Here is a 23,770-nt window from a genome sequence, read left to right as displayed (position 1 = left end):
CCAAATTTGATAAATGAACCAATTCCTTGAAGGACACAATCTCAAACGCGGGAAGAAATAGACAATCTGAATAGGGCTATGTCTGTTAAGTAAGTCAAATCAACACTAACCTTCCAAAATAGAGTCCACTGGGCTCAGATGGGTTCACTTACAAGTTCTACCAAACATTTAAGGAAGAAATTATACCAGTTTTCTACAATCTATTCCAGAAAATAAAAACAGGAAATACTTCCTAACTCATCATATGAGGTCAGCGTCACCCACCCAAACGCCACAACCAGACATTACAAGAAAAGGAGAAAAGGAGACTACAGACCAACGCCTCTTACGAACATAAATGCAAAAATGCCAACAAAATATTGGCAAATCAAATTCAATAATGTATAGAAAGAATTACATACCATGACCAAGTGGGATTTATCCCAGTTTACAAGGCTGGTCCAACATTAGGAAATAAATTAATGTAATGTGATATACCACATCAACAGGCTGAAGAAGGATCACGTGGTCATATCAGTAGATGCAGAGAAAGCATTTGACAAAAGCCAACCTCAATTCATGATTACAAATTCAACAAACTAGGAACACAGGAACTTCCTCAAGTTGATAAAGAGCATCTACAGAAAACCTACAGCTAACATCATACTTAATGGTTAAAAAAAAAACTTAAAGCCTTTCCACTAAGATTAGGAACAAGGCATGGATGTCCCCTCTCGCCACTGCTGCATTGCACCAGAAGTCCCAGTTAATGCAGTAAGACAGAGAAGGAAATAAAAGGTATACACATTGGGAAGGAAGAGATAAAACTGTTTACAAATGATGATCATCTGTGTGGAAAATCAGAATGAGTCAGCAAAAAGACCTCCTACAACTAATAAGTGATTGTAGCAAGGTTGCAGGATACAAAGTTAATATACAAATGTCAATCATTTTCCTTTATACTAGCAATGAAGAAGTGGAATTTGAAATTAAAAACACATTATTTACATTAGCACCACCAAAGATAAAATATTTAGGTGTAAGTCTAACAAAATATGTGCAAAATCTATGAGGAAAAATACAAGGCTGATAAGAATATATCAAAGAAGAACTAAATAAATGAGATATTCTATGTTCATGGATAGGAAAACTCAGTATTATGATGTCAGTCCTTCTCAGCTTGATTTATAGATTCAACACACTCTCAATCACAATCTCAGGGGCTCGTGGTGGTGGTTTATAATCCAGCACTTTGGGAGGCCAAGGCAGGAGGATCGCTTGAGCCCAAGAGTTTAAGACTAGCCTAGGCAACATAGCGAGACACCATATCTAATAAAAAAAATTTTTTTTTTAGCTAGGCCTGGTGGCATGTGCCTATATTCCCAGCTATTTGGGAGGCTGAGGTGGGAGGACTGCTTGAGCCTAGGAGTTTGAGGTTTCAGTAAGTTATGATCATGCCACTGTATTCCAGCCTGGCTGACACAGCAAGACCGTGTCTCTAAAGAAAAACCCCAAAAAACTCAGCAGGTTATTTTGTGGATATTAGCAAACTGATTCTGATGTTTATAAGGAGAGGTAAAAGACCCAGAATAGTCAACTCAATATTGAAGGAGAAGAGCAAGGTCGAAAGATCCATGCTTCCCAATTTCAGTACTTTGACTGTAAAGCCACAGTGATCAAGACAGTGCAGTATTGGTCAAAAAACAGAAAAAATAGATCAGTGAAACAGAGCAGAGAGCCCAGATATAAACCTGCATAAACATACGCAACTGAGCTTTGACAAGGAAACAAACACATCTCAATGTAGAAAGGATAATCTTTTCAACAAATGGTGCTGGAACAACTGAACATCCACATGCCAAAAAAAGAGAATCTAGACACCCTTCCCAAAAAATTAACTTAAAATGTGCCTTATTCTGCTCAGACTCAATACCACAAGCTGGGTGCTTAAAACACTAACTTTCCTCCACTCCCCTTCTCCCCCCCTCCCCGTCCCCCTCCATGTGGAGGCTTTGGTCACCCAGGCCAGAGTGCGGTGGCGTGATCTCAGCTCGCTGCAACCTCCACCTCCCCGGGTTCAAGTGATTATCCTGCCTGAGCCTCCTGAGTAGCTGGGATTACAGGCACCCACCACCACGCCCAGCTGGTTTTGTACTTTTAGTAGAGATGGGGTTTTGCTGTGTTGGCCGTGCTGGTCTTGAACTCCTGACCTCAGGTGATCTGCCCACCTCGGCTTCCCAAAGTGCTGGGATTACAGACGTGAGCCACTGTGCCCAGCCTTATTTTCTTACAGTTCTGGAGGCTACACGTCCAAGATCAGTGTGTTAGCATGGTTAGTTTCTGGTGAGGGGTCTTTCTAGGTTACAGATGACTGCCTTCGCACTGTGTCCTCACATGGCAGAGAGAGAAAGGGCAAGTTCTCCGGAATCTCTTCTTCTAAGAGCACTAATTCTGCCATGACACCCCTCATGACCTCATCTAACTCAAATGATCTCTCAAATGCCCCATCTCCAAACGTCATCACATTGAGGCTTCAACTTGTGAATCTGGGGTGAGCAGGACACATTTCATTCCATAGAAAAATGGATCATCTAAATGTAAACCACAAAACTATGAAACTTCTAGATGATAATATAGGAATAAAAGAGATGACGTTGGTTTGACAATGAGTTTTTAGGTGCAACACCAAAGGCACAATCCATGGAAGAAATAATTGACAGGCCAGGCACAGTGGCTCATGCCTGTAATCCCAGCACTTTGGGAGGCCGAGGCGGGTGGATCACGAGGTCAGGAGTTCAAGACCATCCTGGCCTTGAACTGATGATGGTGAAACCCCATCTCTACTAAAAATACAAAAAATTAGCCAGGCGTGGTGGTGGGTGTCTGTAATCCCAGCTACTTGGGAGGCTGAGGCAGAGAATTGCTTGAACCCAGGAGGCGGAGGTTGTAGTAAGCCGAGACAGCGTCACTGCACTCCAGCCTGGGCGACAGAGTGAGACTCTGTCTCAAAAACACAAACAAACAAACCAAAAAAACAAAAAAAAAAAGAAATGACAAGCTGGACTTCATTAAAATTAAAAAATTCTGCTCTGTAAAAGACAACATCAACTTTGGGATCTCTATCAAAAATACAAAAACCAGCTGGGTGTGGTGGCAGGCGCCTGTGATTCCAGCTACTCCAGAGGCTGAGGCAGGAGAATTACTGGAAGCTGGGAGGCAGAGGTTGCAGTGAGCTGAGATTGAGCCACTGCACTCCAGCCTGGGTGACAGAGTCAGACTCCATCTCAAAAAAAAAGAATGTCAAGAAAATGAGGAACAGTCCATAGATTGGGAGAAGATATTTGTAAAAGATACATATAACCGACCATTATCCAAAATACGCAAAAAAACTCAAGAAAACGAACAGCCCAATTTAAAACATGGGTGAAAGGCCTGAATAGACTCCGGATGGAAGGAGATACCCAGATGACAGGCGGGCATTGTGAGATCAGTATCGTATGTCTCTAAGGAATTGCAAATTAAAACAATGAGATTCCACTGCACACCTACTAGAATGGCCAAAATCCACACCACTGATAACCCCCAGTGCTGGCCAGGATGTGGAACAGGAACTCGATTCATTGCAGGTGGGGGATCAAAACGGTGGCCGCTCTGGAAGACAGTTCGACAGTCTTTTTATTTATTTATTTATTTTTTATTTTTTATTTTTTATTATACTTTAAGTTCTAGGGTACATGTGCATAACGTGCACGTTTGTTACATATGTATACTTGTGCCATGTTGGTGTGCTGCACCCATCAAATCGTCAGCACCCATCAATTCATCATTTATATTATGTATAACTCCCCAATGCAATCCCTCCCCCCTCCCCCCCAGTTCGACAGTCTTACAAAACTAAACATACCTTTACCATGTGATACAGCAATTTTGTCCCATTGTATTTACCTAAATGAATTGAAAATTTATGTGCACACAAAATCCTGCACACAGATATTTATGGCAGCCTTATTCATAATTTCATAATTACCAAAACTCGGAACCAACCAAAATGTTCTTCAGTAGATGAGCGGGTAAATAAACAGTGGCATATCCAGATAATGGAATCATATTCAGGGCTAAAAAGAAATGATTGACCGGACACGGTGCCTCATTCCTGTAATCCCAGCACTTTGGGAGGCCGAGGCAGGCGGGTCACTTGAGGTCAGGAGTTCAACATCAGCCTGGCCAACATGGTGAGACCCCACAAAAATTAGCTGGGTTTGGTGGCACGCACCTGTAATCCCAGCTACTAAGGAGGCTGAGGCAGGAGAATCGCTTGAACCCGGGAGGTGGATGTTGCAGTGAGCCGAGATGGCGCCACTGCACTCCAGCCTGGGCGAAAAAGTGAAACTCGATCTCAAAAATAAAATAAATAAAATATAAATAAAAATAAATGAGCCACCAAGCTATGAAAAGACAGAGGAACCTTAAATGCACATTACCAAGTGAAGGCAGTTAGTCTGAAAAGATTATACAGTTGGCCTTTGAACAACATGGGTTTGAATTTCCCAGGTCCACTTATATGTGGATTTTTTCAACCAAACACATGTGAAACCCACATGTCCAGAGGGCTGACTTCATGTAAGTGGATTCTGAAAGGCCAGCTATGGAACTTGAGTATGCCTGGATTTGGGTATATGTGGGGGGTCTCGGGCCCAATCCCCTTTGTTTACCAACAGACACCTATACTGTATGATTCCAACTATATGACATTCTGGATGAGGCAAAACTAGAGAAAGCAAAAGGGTCAGCAGTGTCAAGGAGCAGAGAAGCAGGGTGGAGCCAGAGGATTTTCAGGACAGTGACACTAGTCTGTATAGTACTACAGAGGTGAATGCAAAACCCATGCATGGATCACGCAGCTCCGAGAGTGAGCCCTAAACTGAGAGTTTAGATGGTAATGATGTGTCAGTGTGGGTTCATTCACTGTGATGCTGTATCACTGTGTTGCAGGAGGTAAGTAGTGGGGGAGGTGTGTGTGTGGGGGGGTGTATGTAGGAACTGTGTTTTCTGCTTAATATTGCTGTGAAATGCTCTAAAAATAAAGTATTTTCAAAAAATCTCGTGTTCCCCAGATTTTCCATCCTAGTGCTCTTCATCCCTTTCTGACGATCTGAGTTTCTAGCTGGCATCACTTCCCTTCAGCCTAAAGACCTTTGCATTTCTCGTGGTGCGAGTCTGCTGCCCCAGTTCTTAGTTTTCTTGTGTATGAAAGTACCTTTATTTTGTTTTTGTTTTTTTTCCTTTTCCCATTCAGCACTTTAAAGCTGCTATTTTACTCTTTTCTGGCCTCCTTGGCTTTCGATGAGGAGTCACCACGGGATCCCTGGCTGGTGGTGTGTTGTGGGTCACTCTCCTGCTTTCGAGGCGAGCTGCCTGTCGGTTCGGTTCCCAGCAGGTAGACTCTGATGGGCTGCAGCACCGGCCTCTTGGGTTTTCCTCTGCTAGGTGTTCATACAGCATCTTGATCCTGTAGATTTCTGTCTTTCATCAAATTTGGGCAACTTTTGACCATTATTTCTTCACATTTCTTTCTGTACCATTCCCTCTCTGGTCTCCTGAGATACCAATTATAAGTGACCATTTGAATTATCTAACAGATTTGTAAGGCTGTTTATTGTTTTTAAAATATTTTTATCTATATTCTTCCGATAATTTCTGTTGATCTCCATTAAAGTTCACTTACTCTCCTTTATTGTGCCCATTCAGCTGTTAGTCCGTCAAGTAATGCTTTATTTGAGAAATTCTGTTTTTCAGTTCCAGAATGACCATTTTATTTTTTATTATTTCTGTGTCTCTGCTGAGACTTTTGACTCCCCGAGATTTTCCTGTTTTGTTTTACTTCACTGAGGATAATTATAATTCCTGTTTTTAAATCCTTGTCTGTTAGTTTCAACATCTGACTCATTTCAGGGTCAGATGGTTGATTTCCTTTTCTCACAAAAATGTGCTCTATTTTCTTGGTTCTTTATGTGTTTGTTAAATTTGGAGTAGAGACTGTGGATTCTGTACGTATGGGTATTTGTGTATCTGCGTCTGTGTGTATATATGTGTTTACACATGTGAGTATGTGTGTGTGCGTATGAGTGTGCATGTACCTCTGTGCAGCTGGTCACCAGCATGTACCTTCACAAGTTACATTTTGCTGGCATTATCCACGAGCTGTCACCGCTGTGGCCTGGGCACCGAGCTTTCTGAGGCTTGTGTGTTGGCTTGTCCCAGGGCTCTGCCATCGTCAGTATTGGCCCCGCTCACAGATAATTCTTTTCTGGGTTGGGCCAGCTCCTTTTGGACACTTTAGAGATCCATCTCAGGCCCATCTGCGTTTGTGGTGCTGCTTCTCTGTGGCCCCTTCCGGCTACGGGGACTGTTCCCTTTTGGCTTGCATTTGGCAGCACTTCTGAGGAACTCAGCCTCCAGGGCCTCTGGTTGTCCTTTTTTTTTTTTATTTCATTATTTTTATTTATTTATTTTTTGTTTCTGTTTTTTGTTGTTTTTGTTTGTTTGTTTGAGACAGAGTTTTGCTCTTCTTGCCCAGGCTGGAGTGCCATGGCGTCATCTTGGCTCATCACAGCCTCCGCCTCCCGGGTTCACATGATTCTCCTGCCTCAGCCTCCTGAGTAGCTGGGACTGCAGGCGCTCACCACCACGCCCAGCTAATTTTGTATTTTTAGTAGAGACGGGGTTTCACCATGTTGGTCAGGCTGGTCTCGAACTCCTGAGCTCAGGCAATCTGCCCGCCTCGGCCTCCCAAGGTGCTGGGATTACAGGTATGAGCCACCATGCCAGCCTATTTTTACTTTTTTGATATTTAGTCTTATTCTGTTGCCCAGGCTGGAGTGCAGTGGTGCCATCTTGGCTCATTACAACTTCTGCCTCCCAGGTTCAAGCGATTCTCCTGCCTGAGCCTCCCAAGTAGCTGGGACTACAGGCGCCACCACCACGCCCTGCTATTTTTGTGTTTTTAGTGGAGACGAGGTTTCGCCATGTTGGCCAGGATGGTCTCGAACTCCCGACCTCAGGTGATCCACCCGCCTCAGCCTCCCAAAGTGCTGGGACTACAGGCGTGAGCCCACCACGCCCGGCCTGAAAATGCAGTTTAAAAAAAAAAAAATTCATTTTGCTTGTTTGTATTTTTCTTTTCTTTTTTTTTTTTTTTTTTTTGAGACGGAGTCTTGCTCTGTCGCCCGGGCTGGAGTGCAGTGGCACGATCTCGGCTCACTGCAAGCTCCGCCTCCCGGATTCACGCCATTCTCCTGGCTCAGCCTCCTGAGTAGCTGGGACTACAGGCGCCCGCCACCGTGCCCGGCTTATTTTTTGTATTTTTTAGTAGAGATGGGGTTTCACCGTGGTCTCGATCTCCTGACCTTGTGATCCGCCCGCCTCGGCCTCCCAAAGTGCTGGGATTACAGGCTTGAGCCACTGCGCCCGGCCGTTTGTATTTTTCTGTTGTTATTTTTATGGTTTCTTGAAGACATGAGAAGATTCAGAGCTAAACTTTGTTCCCACTGAGACCAGATAATGAAATTCTTTTTGTTTTTTTGAAACAGCCTCGCTGTGTCACCAAGGCTGGAGTGCAGTGGTGCGATCTTGGCTCGCTGCAACCTTACCCTCCCCGGTTCAAGTGGTCCTCCCACCTCAGCCTCCTGAGCGGTACTACAGGTGCGCTCCAGCACACCCAGATAATGTTTGTATTTTTAGTAGGGACAAGGTTTCACCATATTGATCAGGTTGGTCTTGAACTCCTAGGCTCAAGCAATCCACCTGCCTTGGCCTCCCAAAGTGCTGGGATTACAGCATCAAAACACATGAGGTTTCCGGGTGCCGTGGTCACGTCTGTAATTCCGGCACTTTGGGCATTTTTGTTTCCATTTAGTTCATATGTCAAGCATAGGCTATTTCAGCAAAATAAGATTCCTAGCATCCCTGGGCTCTATATTTTGTAGAGAGCTCTGTAGGTTGGAGTCTAGTTGCGAGTCCATAGTTGGGGCAGAGGCAACCCTTTTGATCCTAGTTTGTGGGGGGGTGGAGTTGTGATTTGTGATCCTAGTTTGGGGGGTAGAGTCATGATGGGAGTCTGCAGCGGGGAGGGTCTGTGTTCTCAGTGTTGAAGTTGGAGCGATGTCATCCCCCATGAGATGGGGGCCATCCAGGTGGATGGATGGTGTGCCCCCAGTTGGCCACCCCTGTCAGGAAGGCCTTGTAGTTCCCTGGGAGGGCTGCTCTGCGCATCTCTGGCGCTGTTTCAAGTATCACCCTGCATTTATGGTGATTCCTCACAGACGAAGGTGAGGAAGCCCTAGGAGGCAACTTCTTCCCAAACAGGTGCCCCCACGAGGTTGCCCTGAACGAGAGAACCATCCTGTTTCCACAAACAGGTGCCCCCCGAGGTTGCCCTGAACGAGAGAAAACCATCCTGTTTCCACAAACAGGTGCCCCCCGAGGTTGCCCTGAACGAGAGAAAACCATCCTGTTTCCACAAACAGGTGCCCCCCGAGGTTGCCCTGAACGAGAGAACCATCCTGTTTCCACAAACAGGTGCCCCCCGAGGTTGCCCTGAATGAGAAAACCGTCCTGTTTCCACTTGCCTGACTGAGTCTAATCTATGGGCAGAAGGCAGTTTGCACTTGCAGGCATGTTGCATCACAAGGCTGCCAATTCGACTGACTCGGCCAGGTCCTCCAACACTATGAGCAAGGGGCCGGGTATGAGTAAAGCCACACACCCTCCTGGAGTTTGGGAAGACCCTTTATGTCAGGTCAGCCTGGTCCCACAGGTGCCATTTCCATGTAGCAAGGCAGCACCTACCTGTCCTGGGTGGGAGGTGTCCTGAGCTGTGGCATGGTGGGGATTGGAGTCCACAGGGGTGCTGCTTCCACTCATTGTGGGACCCTCAGTTTCTAATTGTGCCCAATAGGTGGATAGCATTTGCCTTTCTAGGGGGCATATTGAGCTGCTCTTTGGGGCTCATTTAGTTCAGAACCCCATGGGCAACCAGGTGGACCATGTTTTCTCCACAGACTCCATGAGGCAGAGTGGGTGTCGCCAGAGCTTCCACGCAAGAGTGGGACCTGGAGGCATGGTGGCATGGTGTGCTGGGCTGCCTGCCAGGCCGGATGAGGGCTGTGGGGCCTTCCCACTGAGAGGGGGTTGCTATACAGGTTATAGCATAAAAGGGTCTGGGTATTAGAGTAAGATATGGAAACTCTTGTCTCCAAAACATGAAGAATCCAAATCAATGTGTCTGTCGAAGACCTGTGGGTGGTATCAGTATCAGTAGTTTATGTTTAACAGTTAATAGGATCTACTGCACCCTGACCAGACAGTGCCCAAGAATTTTACTGAAGGCACTGGCCCCTGTATTTTATGTGGGGTGATACCATAACCCTTTTTTTTTTTTTTTTGAGATGGAGTCTCGCTCTGTCGCCCAGGCTGGGGTGTGCAGTGGTGTGATCTTGGCTCACTGCAAGCTCCACCTCCCGGTTCACACCATTCTCCTGCTTCAGCCTCCCAAGTAGCTGGGACTACAGGCGCCGCCACCTCTCCCGGCTAATTTTTTGTATTTTTAGTAGAGACAGGGTTTCACCGTGTTAGCCAGGATGGTCTCAATCTCCCAACCTTGTGATCCGCCCGTCTTGGCCTCCCAAAGTGCTGGGATTACAGGCATGAGCCACCGCGCCTGGCCTCATAACCGTTATTTTTATTTATTTATTTATTTTTGAGACAGAGTCTCGCTCTGTTGCCAAGGCTGGAGTGAAGCAGTGCATTCTCTGCTCACTGCAAACTCAGCCTCCCGGGTTCACGCCATTCTCCTGCCTCAGCCTCCTGAGTCACTGGGACTACAGGCGCCCACCACCACGCCCGGCTAATTTTTCTTATTTTTTTTTCTAGGTGGACACAAGGTTTCACCGTGTTTGCCAGGATGGTCTCGGTCTCCTGACCTCATGATCCGGCTGCCTTGGCCTCCCAAAGTGCCGGGATTACAGGCGTGAGCCATCACACCCGGCCATCACCATTAGTTTTCAGCTGGGTTATGATGGTGTGTAAATGTGAACAGCTTATTCAGAAGGAACCTTTTAACAGGAGGTCATCGATGCAATGCCATAAATGACAGTGTGGAAGAGATGCCTCATCCAGGTCTTGTCTGCAGAGGTTTGGGCACTGGCTGGGCTATTGGGGACCTCGCTGGAAGCTGAGTAAAGGGATACTGTGTTCCTTTGGAAATGAAGGCAAATTGTGGTTGAGAATCCTCAGTAATAGGTATAGAATAAAACATATTGGCCGAACCAAGGACCACAAAGTGTGCACCTGGGACCATTGGAATATCTTCAATAATTTCTGTTATCTTAGTTAGAGGGGCCTTTGTTGGAGAAACTTGGGCATGTAAGTTTCAGTAATTAATAAGTAAGTGCCACTCTTTGGAACTAATTTGGGGTACAGGCTAGACTGTGCTGTTAAAGGGAGAGAGAGTGGTTTTGTAACCTTAGCCTTTAGCATGTTTTTAATGGCTGGGCACAGGCCAGCACACCTTGTTTTAAGGGATATTGAGGGGTGTGCACCGTCTTTACTGGAAGTGGCAAGTGGACGGGTTCCCAGTGGGCAGCTGCAACCAGAAGGGCCAGTGACTTAGGTTTGTTGCAGGAGCATGAGGGCACCCACTCCCATGATGGAAGAAGAGAGAGCCGGTGGGTGGCAGATGTTTAATAAAAGTAGTGCCAATGGAGGCATCTAAAGGGTCGTGAGGGGCCCAGCGCAGTGGCTTATGCCTGTAATCCTAGCACTTAAAGAGGCCAAAGCAGGCAGATCACTTGAGACCAGGAGTTCGAGACCAGCCCGGCCAACATGGTAAAACCCCGTCTCTACTAAAAATAAAAAAATTAGCCGGGTGTGGTGGTGGGCACCTGTAATCCTAGCTACTTGGGAGGCTGAGGTGGGAGGATTGCTTGAGCCTGGAAAGTCAAGGCTCCTGTGAACCAAGATCATGCCGCTGTACCCCAGCCTGGGCAACAGAGCAAGACTGTCTTAAACAAAATAAAATAGGCTGGGTGCGGCGGCTTACACTTGTAATCCTAGCACTTTGGGAGGCTGAGGCAGGTGGATCATCTGAGGTCAGGAATTCAAGACCAGCCTGGCCAACATGGTGAAACCCCATCTCTACTAAAAATACAAAACAGTTAGCCGCGCATGGTGGTGGGTGCCTGTAATCCCAGCTACTTGGGAGGCTGAGGCAGGAGAATCGCTTGAACCTGGGAGCCGGAGGTTGCAGTGAGCAGAGATTGCGCCACTGCACTTCAACCTGGGCAACAAGAACGAAAAAAAAAAAAAACCTCTGTCTCAAAAAATAATAATAATAAAATAGGCCGGGCACGGTGGCTCATGTCTGTAATCCCAGCAGTTTGGGAGGCTGAGGTGGATGGATCATCTGAGGTCGGGAGTTCGAGACCAGCCTGACCAACATGGAGAAACCCTATCTCTGCTAAAAATACAAAAATTAGCCAGGCGTGGTGGCGCATGCCGGTAATCCCAGTGACTTGGGAGGCTGAGGCAGGAGAATCACTTGAACCCGAGAGGTAGAAGTTGCGGTGAGCTGAGATTGTGCCATTGCACTCCAGCCTGGGCAACAAGAGTGGAACTGTCTCAAAAATAAATAAAATAAAATAAATAAATAAGTAAAAGAAAATAAAGGAAGGTGAATTCCCGAGGGTTTGTTCGTGATTCCCTTTATTTTAAAAGCTTTCCCTTTTTACATTTTGTAGGCTCCTCAGAAACTACTGTGACTTGGGTCCCCTTATAAAGTACTGAAAGTTTTTCTTGCCCCAATTAATAGAGTAGTAAAAGGCAATTGTCCCTTCAGAGTGGGACAGTCCCTGGAGTACCACCAAGTCCCCAGGCTAAGGGATGAGGAGGCTGCCATTCTCTCAAGTCGGGAAAGGAGGGAGGGTATTAGTTCCGTGAGAACAGGCTGTCGAGGGTCCTCAGCCTTCAGAAATGTGGCCGCGTGAGCCCAGGTGCTTATTTTCTGGTTGCCTCGTGATGAGGGCGTTGGGCACACCCACCCATCGTGGGGGCCCATGAGGGTCCGGTTCTTACTCCTGGGATTTGGGGAAGGGTTTCCAGGTGCTCAGGGAAAATAATGGTGAGGCCTGGGTCCCACTGTGGGGAGCCAGGGTCAGTCGAAGTCAGGCTGGGGGCCCTCAGCAGGCGACTGCTGAGCACCAGGGAGCAGCTGCCCATGTCTCGCCTTTGCACCTGTCTTGTCCAGAGCTGCCATGTGACTGAGGGGAGCCTCTTCAGGACTGGAGACAGCCCCAGGGTCCCCCGGCAGTGACATTCAAAGAGACAACAGACCCCTCGCGCTGTCTGCTGTCACTCAGCAGGAGGTGGGTGTGGTCTCCAGGGCCCCTCCACAGTGAGCTCTGGCTGTTGTCACTGGTGGGTGGTTGAGTCCGGGCCTTGCCTTGAGTATCCACAGCAGGGAGTTTCCGAGTGCGCCCGTCGTCCCCACCTGGTGAGGCTTCGTCATCAGTGGTTTTTCTGATTCATGGGCATAGGATTGGCCACATTGAGGGACAGATGTGGGGGATCTGGGCCAGTGTCTTGGAGGAATTTAGTACACATTTCTGTGGGAGTGAGCACTAACTCGGACCCGGTACTAAATGCCCTGAGCCAGCCCCCTTTTCACTCTGTCAATGCAAAATCTTTTTTTTTTTTTTTTTTTTTTTTTGAGACGGAGTCTCACTCTTGTCGCCCAGGCTGCAGTGCAATGACGCGATCTCAGCTCACTGCAACCTCTGCCTCCTGGGTTCAAGCAATTCTCCCACCTCAGCCTCCCAAGTAGCTGGGATTACAGGTGCACTCCACTACCGGCCAGCTAATTTTTGTATTTCAGTAGAGATGGGGTTTTACCATGTTGGCCAGGATGGTCTCAAACTCCTGACCTCAGATGATCCACCCTCCTCGGCCTCCCAAAGTGCTGGGATTACAAGCATGAGCCACCGTGTCTGGCCAGTGTAAAATCTCGCTCTCTTTTTTTTTTGAAACAGAGTCTTGCTCTGTCTCCAGGCTGGAGTGCAATGGCGCAATCTCAGCTCACTGCAAGCTCTGCCTCCCTGGTTCAAATGATTCTCCCACCTCAGCCTCCCGAGTAGCTGGAATTACAGGCACCCGCCACCACACCCAGCTAATTTTTGTATTTTTAGTAGAGACGGGGTTTCTCCATGTTGGTCAGGCTGGTCTCAAGCTCCTGACCTCAGGTGATCCACCCACCTCGGCCTCCCAAAGTGCTGGGATGACAGGCGTGAGCCACCGCGCCCGGCCTGCAAAATCCCTTAAGGCAAATTTGAATTTTCTACCATAGAGGAATTTTGGTCTCCAGTTCTAATTCCCCCGTCCCCTGTGATTTTGACCTTTTAGATTATTGCCAGAAGAATCTGAGGGTGACTTCTGTGTGTCCCTACCTCGCAGGCAGCACCTCCCTCTCCAGGGTGTCCCAGTGGCCTATGTGGGACCAGGGTCAGCACCCACCAGCACCATCATTTTCTGGTGTCAGGGTCAGCCCCCAGGCCTCAGGACCACAGGACCAGCGGCACCAAGTACAGCCCATGCTGTTGCTGTGAGCCTTGCACTCATCTAAGAGCTGGATGGCGGCCTCCAGCATCCGGTGGGGCAGGGACTGGGTGCTCAGGGCATTTGCTTTTGCCCACCAGTCCATGCCAGGGATTAGACCCGTGAAACCCCCTGGAGTTGGGGGACAGGGCCGACAGGCACAGGGACAAAGCATGGATATTTGCAAGGGGTCATGGCCAGCCCTGCAGGGATCGCCCATGGTCTGGGTCTGCAGTAGACCTGGATACCTGTGAATGCCGTGGGAGGTGTCCATACAGCCAGGAGCTCCCCTCAGCTCAGCACTGGGACAAAGGAAAACACCAGGCGGGTGTGGCATAGGAAGGTCCCAACAGAGGGACGTGGTCTGAGTGGGTGCCTCCTCGGTCAGGATTTCGGAAACACAGAGCCACCCTTACCTGCCCAGCAGCCATTTAGGGTGCACAGTTTAGGCATCTGGCACGTACAGCCTAAACTTCTGCCGGCTGTGGGACAGACCCTAGCGGCATCTCTGTTCCCAGATGTAGTTATCCCCACTGGCGGTGATTTGAGTCAGCCAGGCGCAGCTGAAAGGCATCTCGCGCTCCATCCCAGCAACTGTGTTAGCTGTTCTGGGGTTTTTTCTTTTATTCTTTTTTCCTTTTGTTTCCCTTGAGAAAACCTCCTCAGTGATCAGACACAAGATGGAAAAGAAGGATTTTCTTACTTATAGATCTTGGGGGTACATGGCATGCCTGAAGGCCACATGGAGGTCGGCGCGAGGAGAGAGGATGGAGGGCGAGGATCTGGGGCATCTGCCTTTCCTGGGTTCCAGGGTGTGGGTGGAAGCCCAGGTGGAGAAGAGGGGTTGCAGGGTTTGGAGCAAACACGTGCAAGGAGGGCTCCTGCTCCGCAGTCAGTCCAGGTTTTGCATCCAGTCAAGCAGCTGTGTGCAGGTGGGCTTGGAGTGGTGGCCTCTGACCTGCAGGGACTAAGAGGGAGGGGTTGGGAACTCAGGTCAGGCGGCTGCCGGAGGCCTCATAGCAGTTGGAGCTCATGTCAAAGAGGATAACACATGTGGAGGCAGCTCAGAAACAGGCCTGCTGCACTGGGTCTATTTTAGAGGTGGAGTCTCAACATCTTACCCAGGCAGTTCTCAAACTTTTGGCCTCAAGCGATCCTCCCACTTCAGCCTCTCAAAGTGCTAGGATTACAGGCATGAGCCACCACACCCGACTTAAGTAATCTTTTATCAACATTTTTGTTTTGTTTTGTTTTGTTTTGAGATGGAGTCTTGCTCTGTCGCCCAGGCTGGAGTGCAGGGGCACAATCTTAGCTCATTACAACCTCTGCCTCCCGGGTTCAAGCAATTCTCCTGCGTCAGCCTCCCATGTAGCTGGGACTACAGGCACCTGCCACCACGCCCGGCTAATTTTTGTATTTTTAGTAGAGACAGGGGTTCTCCATGTTGGCCAGGCTGCTCTCGAACTCCTGACCTCAGATGATCCACCCGCCTCAGCCTCCCAAAGTGCTGGGATTACAGGTGTGAGCCACCCAGCCTGGCCTTTATCAACAATTTATTACATACAAGTGAATTATTACTGCTGCCAGTATTAAGTTACCTACTGTGGTTTGTGTTTGAGGTCTGATAGGTTCTAACGCTCAGTCTAATGTAATTGGCCAACTCATCTTTTTCCTATGACCTGTCAATCATGCATAGGTTTTGGATTATCTAGAATTAATGTACAGCACTTTTCCCCCAGTGTGTTACGGAAGATTTCAGACGTACACCAAATTTGGAAGAACTTTATGGTGAAGACTCATACACCCGCCACCAAGGTTCTGTGTTAACATTTACCATGCCACTATCCCTCTACCAGACCCATCATCTACTTTGTTTTTGCTTTTGAAGTAAATTGCAAGGCTGGGCACAGTGGCTCACACCTGTAATCCCAACACTTTGGGAGGCTGAGGTGGGCAGATCACTTGAGGCCAGGAGTTTGACACAAGCCTGGCCAACATGGTAAACCCCGTCTTTACAAAAAAATTTAAAAATTAGCCAGGCTTGGTGGTGCATGCCTATAGTCCCAGCTACTCAGGAGGCTGAGGCATGAGAATCACTTGAACCTGGGGGGCAGAGGTTGCAGTGAGTCTTGATCTCATCATTGCACTCCAGCCTGGGTGACAGAGAAAGATTCTGTCTTAAAAAAAAAATGCAGCTGTCAGGACATGTCCTTTATTGAATTTAATTTTATTTTTAATTTTAAAATAAAATTATTGGGCTGGGTGTGGTGACTCACGCCTGTAATCCCAGCACTTGGGAGGCAAGGTGGGTGGATCACCTGAGGTCAGGAGTTTGAGACCTGCCTGGCCAGCATGGTGAAACCCTGTCTCTACTGAAAATACAAAAATCAGCAGGGCGTGATGGCTCACGCCTGTAATCCCAGCTCCTCAGGAGGCTGAGGCAGGAGAGTTGCTTGAACCTCGGAGGCAGAGGTTGCTGTGAGCAGAAATCACACCACTGCACTCCAGCCTGGGTGACAGAGCAAGACTCTGTCTCAAAATGCATACATACATACATACATAAAATAACCAAGCAGCAGCACTAACAGGACACTTCCTTTAAATACATATGTGTCATTGATTGGAGATCAGTGTTTGTTTACAGTTTTTTCTTTTGAGGTGAAAATTATATAAATGAAGTGCACAAATCTTAAGTGTGAATTTGCTGAGTTTTAACAAATAGACACACTTGTGTAAACCAAACCTCTATCAAGATATATAATGTTATTGTTGCCCAGAAAGTTCCATCGGTACGCAGTACACCATTGAGGAAACATACTTTTGTAGCTGGAGGAAGACAAAGAACTGCATAATTTTGTGAAACTATGGTTCTGATAGCCACTGTTTGTGGTCATTTTGACTAAAAGTGTTGATTGGGATATTCTAAACTTTCAGGGGAGCAAGGCTCCTGTGTGTGGTTCGTGCCAGACTTAGACCAGGAAGCAAGGTGGCCTTAGCTCGTGGCCCAGGCATCCCATGGATGATGTCAGTGTAGTGAACCCTAACGTCATGGGGTTTCGTCGGCACTCCAGACATCATCTGGAAGCACTGAAGTCCTGTTGGGGCAGTTGGAAGAGAGTCCGTCCTCAGTCTTAATCCTATGTGGCTGTGCGACACGGTACCTGAGGTGCTGCTGTCTCCTCTCATGGGGGCGGTTCTCACGACAGTCATTGGGTGTCTGAATCGCATGAGATTTTTTTTTTTGAGATAGAATTTCACTCTTGTTGCTCAGGCTGGAGTGCAATGGCACCATCTTAGCTCACCACAACCACCGCCTCCCAGGTTCAAGCGATTCTCCTTCCTCAGCCTCCCTGGTAGCTGGGATTACAGGCATGCGCCACCACACCCAGCTAATTTTGTATTTTTAGTAGAGATGGGGTTTCTCCATGTTGGTCAGGCTGGTCTCGAACTCCCGACCTCAGGTGATCTGCCTGCCTCGGCCTCCCAAAGTGCTGGAATTACAGGCATGAGCCACCGCGCCCGGCCTTGCATGAAGAGATCTTGAGTAAGATCTTGTCAGCCAGATAGGAAAAGATGATTCTGTTTTTGTTTGTTCGCCTCTGAAGGGGCAGTGGTGAGCACAGGTACCCTGCTTTAGAAGTTCTGAGTGTGTCTTGTACAAGAAGGTTAGTGATGGGCGCCCCCGGGAGCCACAGGCCCTGGTCCCGTCCTCCCCTGCCGCAGTGTCTGACCTGGCCCGGCAGGCGTCTCTGGCAGTGCCTCCATGTGGACTTTGAATCCAGGCTGAGTTTCAGTCGTGTTTGTTGGGGGTTCCTTGCCAGGGCCCTGCCCCTGGGACGCCTCGTCGCGGCGTCACGTGCTGTGCTTTCCGTGGCTGTCTTACCGCGGGAGGCCTCTGGGAGGCAGCAGAGCCCACCCTTGCTGCTCTTTGTCCAGGGATTGGTGCTCTGGGCCCCGCGCCTGGAGGGTCCTTTAGGCCAGGTGGATAAAGCATGGCCTCTCCACTTACCTGTTTGTTTTCCGAGTTCTCTTTTGGCAGTTTTCAGCCGATTCTGCTGATGTACGAAGGGAGGGGCACCGCTGGGCCTGCCATACAGCTGCACAGTGAGCGAGCGGCCTCGAGGTGGTGGGTGAGGGCCCCCTCCTGGGAACACCGCCAGCCCTGCCTGCAATGTTGAGAAACTGTTACAATGGAACATTTTTATCTGAGTAGTCACAAAAAACACATGTAACTTGTTGATAGCCTGATGAGAGATGTTTTGGTTTTAGTTTCTCAGAGACAGAGTCGCACTCTGCTGCCCAGGCTGGAGTGCAGCGGTGCGGTCTCAGCTCCCTGCAGCCTCCACCTCCTGGGCTCAAGCGTTCCTCTCATTTCAGCCTCCCAAAGTGCCAGGATTACAGGCACAAGCCACCACGCCCAGCCCAAGAGATCTATTCTTAAACGTCCTGTTACATTGATATGAGACATAGGGGAGGACCCTGGCATTTGAAAGGAATCTTACATGCTTGCTAAAAGGGCACTACACATAGAGAAAACGACATAAAAACTTTTCTTCATTTTTTTCCCAATTTTTCTTTTGACTTTTATAACCAGGAGCTTTAGGAGTGAACTCGTATTTTTAAATTTTAATATGAATATAGATCAGGCACACTTCATTTTCTTCCACTTCACTTTGTTGTGCTTTGCAGATACTGCTGCTTCTTTTTCTTTTTTTTTCCCCTGTAGATGGAGTCTCGCTCTTGTCGCCCAGGCTGGAGTGCAATGGCACGATCTTAGCTCACTGCAACTTCTGCCTCCCGGGTTCAGATTCTCCTGTCTCAGCCTCCCAAGTTGCTAGGATTACAGGCGCGCACCACCATGCATGGCTAATTTTGTATTTTTAGTAGGGACAGGGTTTCACCATGTTGGCCAGGATGGTCTCGAACTTCTGACCTCAGGTGATCCGCCCCCGGGCCTCCCAGAGTGTTGGGATTACAGGTGCGAGCCACTGCGCCCGGCCAACATTTTTTACAAATTTAAGTTTTGTGACAACCTTGTGTTGAGCAAGTCTTGTCAGTGCCATTTTCAACAGCATGTACTCACTTCTGTCTTTGTGTCACATTTTGATAATCATTGCAGTATTCCAAAACTTTTTATTATATCCGTTATGGTGCTCTGTGATCTTTGATCTTTAATGTTGCTACTGTAATTGTTTCAGGCACCATGAACTCTGCCTGTATGAGATGGTGAGCTTAATCAATGAATGGTGGGTGTCCTGACCCACTGAGCAGCCATTCCCTACTTCTCTCCCTCTCCTAGGGCCTCCATATACCCTGAGACTCAGCAATACTGAAACTAGGCCAATTAATAACCCTGCAATGGCCTATAAGTGTTCAAATGAAAGTAAGAGTCACATGCCTCTCGCTTTACTGCAAATGCTAGAAATGATCAAGCTTAGTAAGGAAGGCGTGGTGAAAGTTGAGACAGGCGAAAACCCAGGCCTTTTGCATCTGTTAGCTAAATTGTGAATGCAAAGCAAAACTTCAGGCGTGCTGGCTCAAGCCTGTAGTCCCAGCTTCTCAGGAGGCTGAGATGGGAGGATCGCTTGAGCCCAGGAGTTTGAGGCTGCAGTGAGCTATGATCACACCACGGCACTCCAGCCTGGGTGACGGAGTAAGACCCTGTCTCAAAAAGATAATAACAATAAAAAGAAAAGTTCTTGAAGGAAATTGGGAGTGCTATTCTGGTGAACATAGGAATGACAAGACGGTACAGCAGCCTTATTGCTGATATGGAGACAGTTTCAGTCCCCCTGAAACTGACTGGATAGAAGATCAAACCAGACACATTCCCTTAAGCCAAAGCGTCGCCTCTAGAGCAAGACCCGAACTCTCTTCAATTCTGTGAAAGCTGAGAGGGGTAAGGAAGCTGCAGAAGAAAACCTTGAAGCTAGCAGAGGTTGGCTCATGAGGGTTAAGGAAAGAAACAGTCTCCGTAACAAAAGCACAAGGTGAAGCAGCCACTGCTGATGGAGAAGCTGTGTCAAGTTGTCCAGAAGACCTAGCTAAGATGATTGATAAAGGTGGCTACACTGAATAATAGATTTTCAGTGTAGACAAAACAGCCTTCTATTACAAGAAGATGCCATCTAGGACTTTCATAGCTAGAGAGAAGGCAATGCCTGGCTTCAGAGCTTCAAAGGACAGGCTGCCTCTCTTGTTAGGGACTATGTACACACATTATATTGCTTACTGAATGTTCACAAATCAGACGCAGCCATAGAACCAGCACAGATTAGGAAACAAAGCATGATCAGCTCTACAGAAGCCTAGTGGTGTCCCTGCCAGGCACTACTGCCCCAGGGATAATCACTGAGTTTTGCTTGGTTTCAAACTTTTTATAAATGGAATTTTACAGCATACAGTCTTTCATGTTTGGGTTCTTTCACTAAAAAAAATGTTTTTTTCAGAGACAGAGTCTCACTCTGTTGCCCATACTGGAGTGCAGTGGCACAATCATAACTGACTGTAATGTCAAATTCCTGGGCTCAAGTTTTCCTCCCACCTCAGCCTCCTGAGTAAGGGGGACTACAGGTGTGCACCACCATGCCCGGCTAAGTTTTATTTATTTTTAATTTTTTTTTATTTTTTGGAGATGGAGTCTTGCTCTGTCGCCCAGGCTGGAGTGCAATGGGGTGATCTCAGCTCACTGCAAGCTCTGCCTCCCGGGTTCACGCCACTCTCCTGCCTCAGCCTTCCTTCCAAGTAGTTGGGACTACAGGCGCCACCACCACGCCCGGCTAATTTTTTGTATTTTTAGTAGAGACAGGGTTTCACTGTGTTAGCCAGGATAGTCTTGATCTCCTGACATCGTGATCCACCTGCCTCGGCCTCCCAAAGTGCTGGGATTACAGGTGTGAGCCACCACGCCTGGCTCATGCCCGGCTAAGTTTTCTAGTAGTCTTTATTTTTATTATTATTATTATTTTGAGACAGAGTCTCACTGTGTCACCCAGGCTGAAGTACAATGGCATGATCTTGGCTCACTGCAACCTCCACCTCCTGGTTCAAGTGATTCTCCTGCCTCAGCCTACCAAGTAGCTGGGATTACAGGCATGCACCACCATGCCTGGCTAATTTTTACATATTTTTTAGTAGAGAAGGGGTTTCGCCATGTTGGCCAGGCTGGTCTTGAACTTCTGGCCTCAAGTGATCTGTCCACCTGTGCCTCCCAAAGTGCTGGGATAACAGACGTGAGCCACTGTGCCCGGCCTGATTTTCTAATACTATACTAACTTTGCATTCTTTTTTTTTTTTTTTTTTCTTGAGACAGAGCCTCGCTGTTGCCCAGGCTGGTGTGCAGTGGCATGATAGCTCACTACAACCTCTGCCTCCTGGGTGTTTCACATGTCCGTGTGAAGAGATCACCAAACAGGCTTTGTATGAGCAACATGGCTGTTCATTTCACCTGGGTGCAGGCAGGCTGAGTCTGAAAAAGGAGTCAGCAAAGGGCGGTGGGGTTATCATTGGTTCTTACAGGTTTTGGGATAGACAGTGAAGTTAAGAGCAAGGTTTTGGGGGTAGGGGAATGGATCTCACAAAGTACATTCTCAAGGGTGGGGAGAATTATAAAGAACCTTCTTAAGGGTGGGGGAGATTACAAAGTACATTGATCAGTTAGGGTGGGGCAGAAACAAATCCCAATGGTGGAATGTCATCAGTGAAGGCTATTTTCACTTGTGGATCTTCAGTTGCTTCAGGCCATCTGGATGTGTATGTGCAGGTCACTGGGGATATGATGGCTCAGCTTGGGCTCAGAGGCCTGACACTGGGTTCAGGCGATTCTCCTGTGTCAGACTCCCGAGTAGTTGGGACTACAGGTGAGGATCATCACGCCCAGCTAATTTTTGTATTTTTGGTAGAAATGGGGTTTCACCATGTTGGCCAGATTGGTCTCAAACTCCTGGCCTCAAGTGATCTGCCCTCCTGGGCCTCCCAAAGTGCTGGGATTATAGGTGTGAGCCACCACGCCCAGCCTAACTTTGCATTCTTGAAATAAACCCACTTGTTGATGATGTGTTATCTTTGTTACATATATGACAGGATTTAGCTTCTGAATATTTTGTTTAGGGATTTTACATCCATCATGGTGGATGAGATTGGCCTTCAATTTTGTTTTCTCATACTGTTGTCAAATTTTGGTATCAAAGATGAATTAACCTCATATACACTGTTGGAGCATGTAGCATCTCTTTCTGTTTTCTGGATGTAACTAATAATGTAATAATAAAATGTAAATAATAAAACAGAATGAACAAATAACCAAAATGAAAAAGGAGCCACCACCTAGATATTTCAGACTATAATAAAAAGATATTTTGGGCCGGGTGCAGTGGCTTACACCTGTAATCCCATCACTTTGGGAGGCTGAAGCAGGAGGACTGCTTGAGGTCAGGAGTTGGAGACAAGCCTGGCAACATAGTGAGACCTTGTCTCTACAAAAAATAAGGAATTAGCCAGACTACAGGTGGTGCACACCTGTGGTCCCAGCTGCCCGGGAGCCTGAAGTGGGAAGAGCACTTGATCCCAGGAGTTCAAGGCTGCAGTGAGCTATGATCACAACACTGTACTCCACCCTGGAAACAGAGCAAGCCCCTGTCTTTTAAAAAAAGAGGCCAGGCACAGTGGCTCACGCCTGTAATCCCGGCACTTTGGGAGGCCAAGGCGGGTGCATTGCCTGAGCTCAGGAGTTTGCAACCAGCCTAGGCAACACGGTGAAACCCCGTCTCTACCAAAATTACAAAAAATTAGCCGAGCATGGTGGTGAGCATCTGTAATCCCAGCTACTCAGGAGGCTGAGGCAGGAGAATCGCTTGAACCCAGGAGGTGGAGGTTGCGGTGAGCCGAGATCATGCCATTGCACTCCAGTCTGGACAACAAGAGTGAAACTCTGTCTCAAAAAAAAAAAAAAAAAGAAAGAGAAAAAAAGTGGTGGTTGGGGTGAGATATTTTGAGCACATTTATGCCAAATATTTTAAACATTGAGATAAAATGTATAAATATCCTAGAAAAATACAATTTATCAAAACTGACACAAGAAAAGGTTAATACATAATTATTTAAGTGCTAAATAAATTGATTCATAATTTAAAACCCTTCTTCAGAAAAAAATGCCAAGCCCAGATGGCTTCACCAACTTGTACTAAACAGTTAAGGAAGAAATAGCAACTATCTTACATATATATGTTCAATAAAAGTTGGTTTATGCTGTGCATATAATTTTAGAACCTGATTCTTCACTTTGTAATATAAGCTTTTCATTTAATTATATATTTTTCTATTGTAATAATGGTAGAATGGTATTCCATTATGTGAATAGTCTTTACTGGGTTTAAACAACCCCATTTTTGGAAATGTGGGTTCTTCCTTCTTTCCCCACAATTACAAAATGCAGTGAGCATCATTGTACTCATTTCCATGTACATACAGCAGTCCACTTAGGATAAATCCTAGGGGAGCAGTTTGGGGGACAAAGGGTGTGTGATGTATCAATTTTTTTGGCTACATATTGTCAGCTTTTAAAAAAAAGTTTTATTTTGGCCAGGCAGAGTGGCTTGTGCCTGTAGTCCCAGCTAGTTGGGAGGCTGAGGCAGGAAGATTACTTGAGCCTGGGAGGTCAAGGCTGCAGTGAACTGTGGTTGCACCATGGCACTCCAGCCTGGGCAACAGAGCAAGAGCCTATCTCAAAAAAAAACATTCATTTATTTACAGTCCCACCAACAGTACATGGTATGATTGTTGCTTTAATTCTTTTTTTTTTTTTTTGAGATGGAGTCTTGCTGTGTCGCCCAGGCTGGAGTGCAGTGGCACGATCTCAGCTTACTGCAAGCTCTACCTCCTGGATTCACGCCATTCTCCTGCCTCAGCCTCCCAAGTAGCTGGAACTACAGGTGCCCGCCACCACACCTGGCTAATTTTTTTTTTTTTTTTTTTTTTTGTATTTTTAGTAGAGACGGGGTTTTACCATGTTAGCCAGGATGGTCTCGATCTCCTGACCTCAGGATCCACCCACCTCGGCCTCCCAAAGTACTGGGATTACAGGTGTGAGCCACTGCGCCCTGCTGATTGTTGCTTTAATTCTTTTTTTTTTTTTTTTTTTTTTTTTTTT

The 23,770-nt window shown here is 47.2% G+C and overlaps 1 protein-coding gene across 6 annotated transcripts in view; it reads left to right on the top strand.

The window, feature by feature from the left end:
* Positions 1–23,770, top strand: part of ZNF251 (zinc finger protein 251) — a 37,615-nt gene that overhangs the window by 9,509 nt on the left and 4,336 nt on the right. Inside the window, exon 4 of one of the 6 annotated variants that reach the window (XM_023188293.1) lies at positions 9,910–10,868. The exons of 4 other annotated variants lie outside the window; for them this stretch is intronic. In XM_023188293.1, coding sequence (XP_023044061.1) covers positions 9,910–10,010 — 101 coding nt within the window. In that variant the 3' untranslated portion in view covers positions 10,011–10,868. Of the gene's footprint in view, positions 1–7,568; positions 9,399–9,909; positions 10,869–23,770 lie in introns of those variants that run through there. One more of the 6 variants, XM_023188292.3, reaches the window with a different exon arrangement.

Source organism: Piliocolobus tephrosceles, chromosome 7 (genome assembly GCF_002776525.5).
Source record: "Piliocolobus tephrosceles isolate RC106 chromosome 7, ASM277652v3, whole genome shotgun sequence".
Lineage (NCBI taxonomy): Eukaryota > Metazoa > Chordata > Mammalia > Primates > Cercopithecidae > Piliocolobus > Piliocolobus tephrosceles.
Note: the sequence above shows the minus strand (reverse complement) of the source record. Positions and strands in the feature narration are given on the sequence as shown.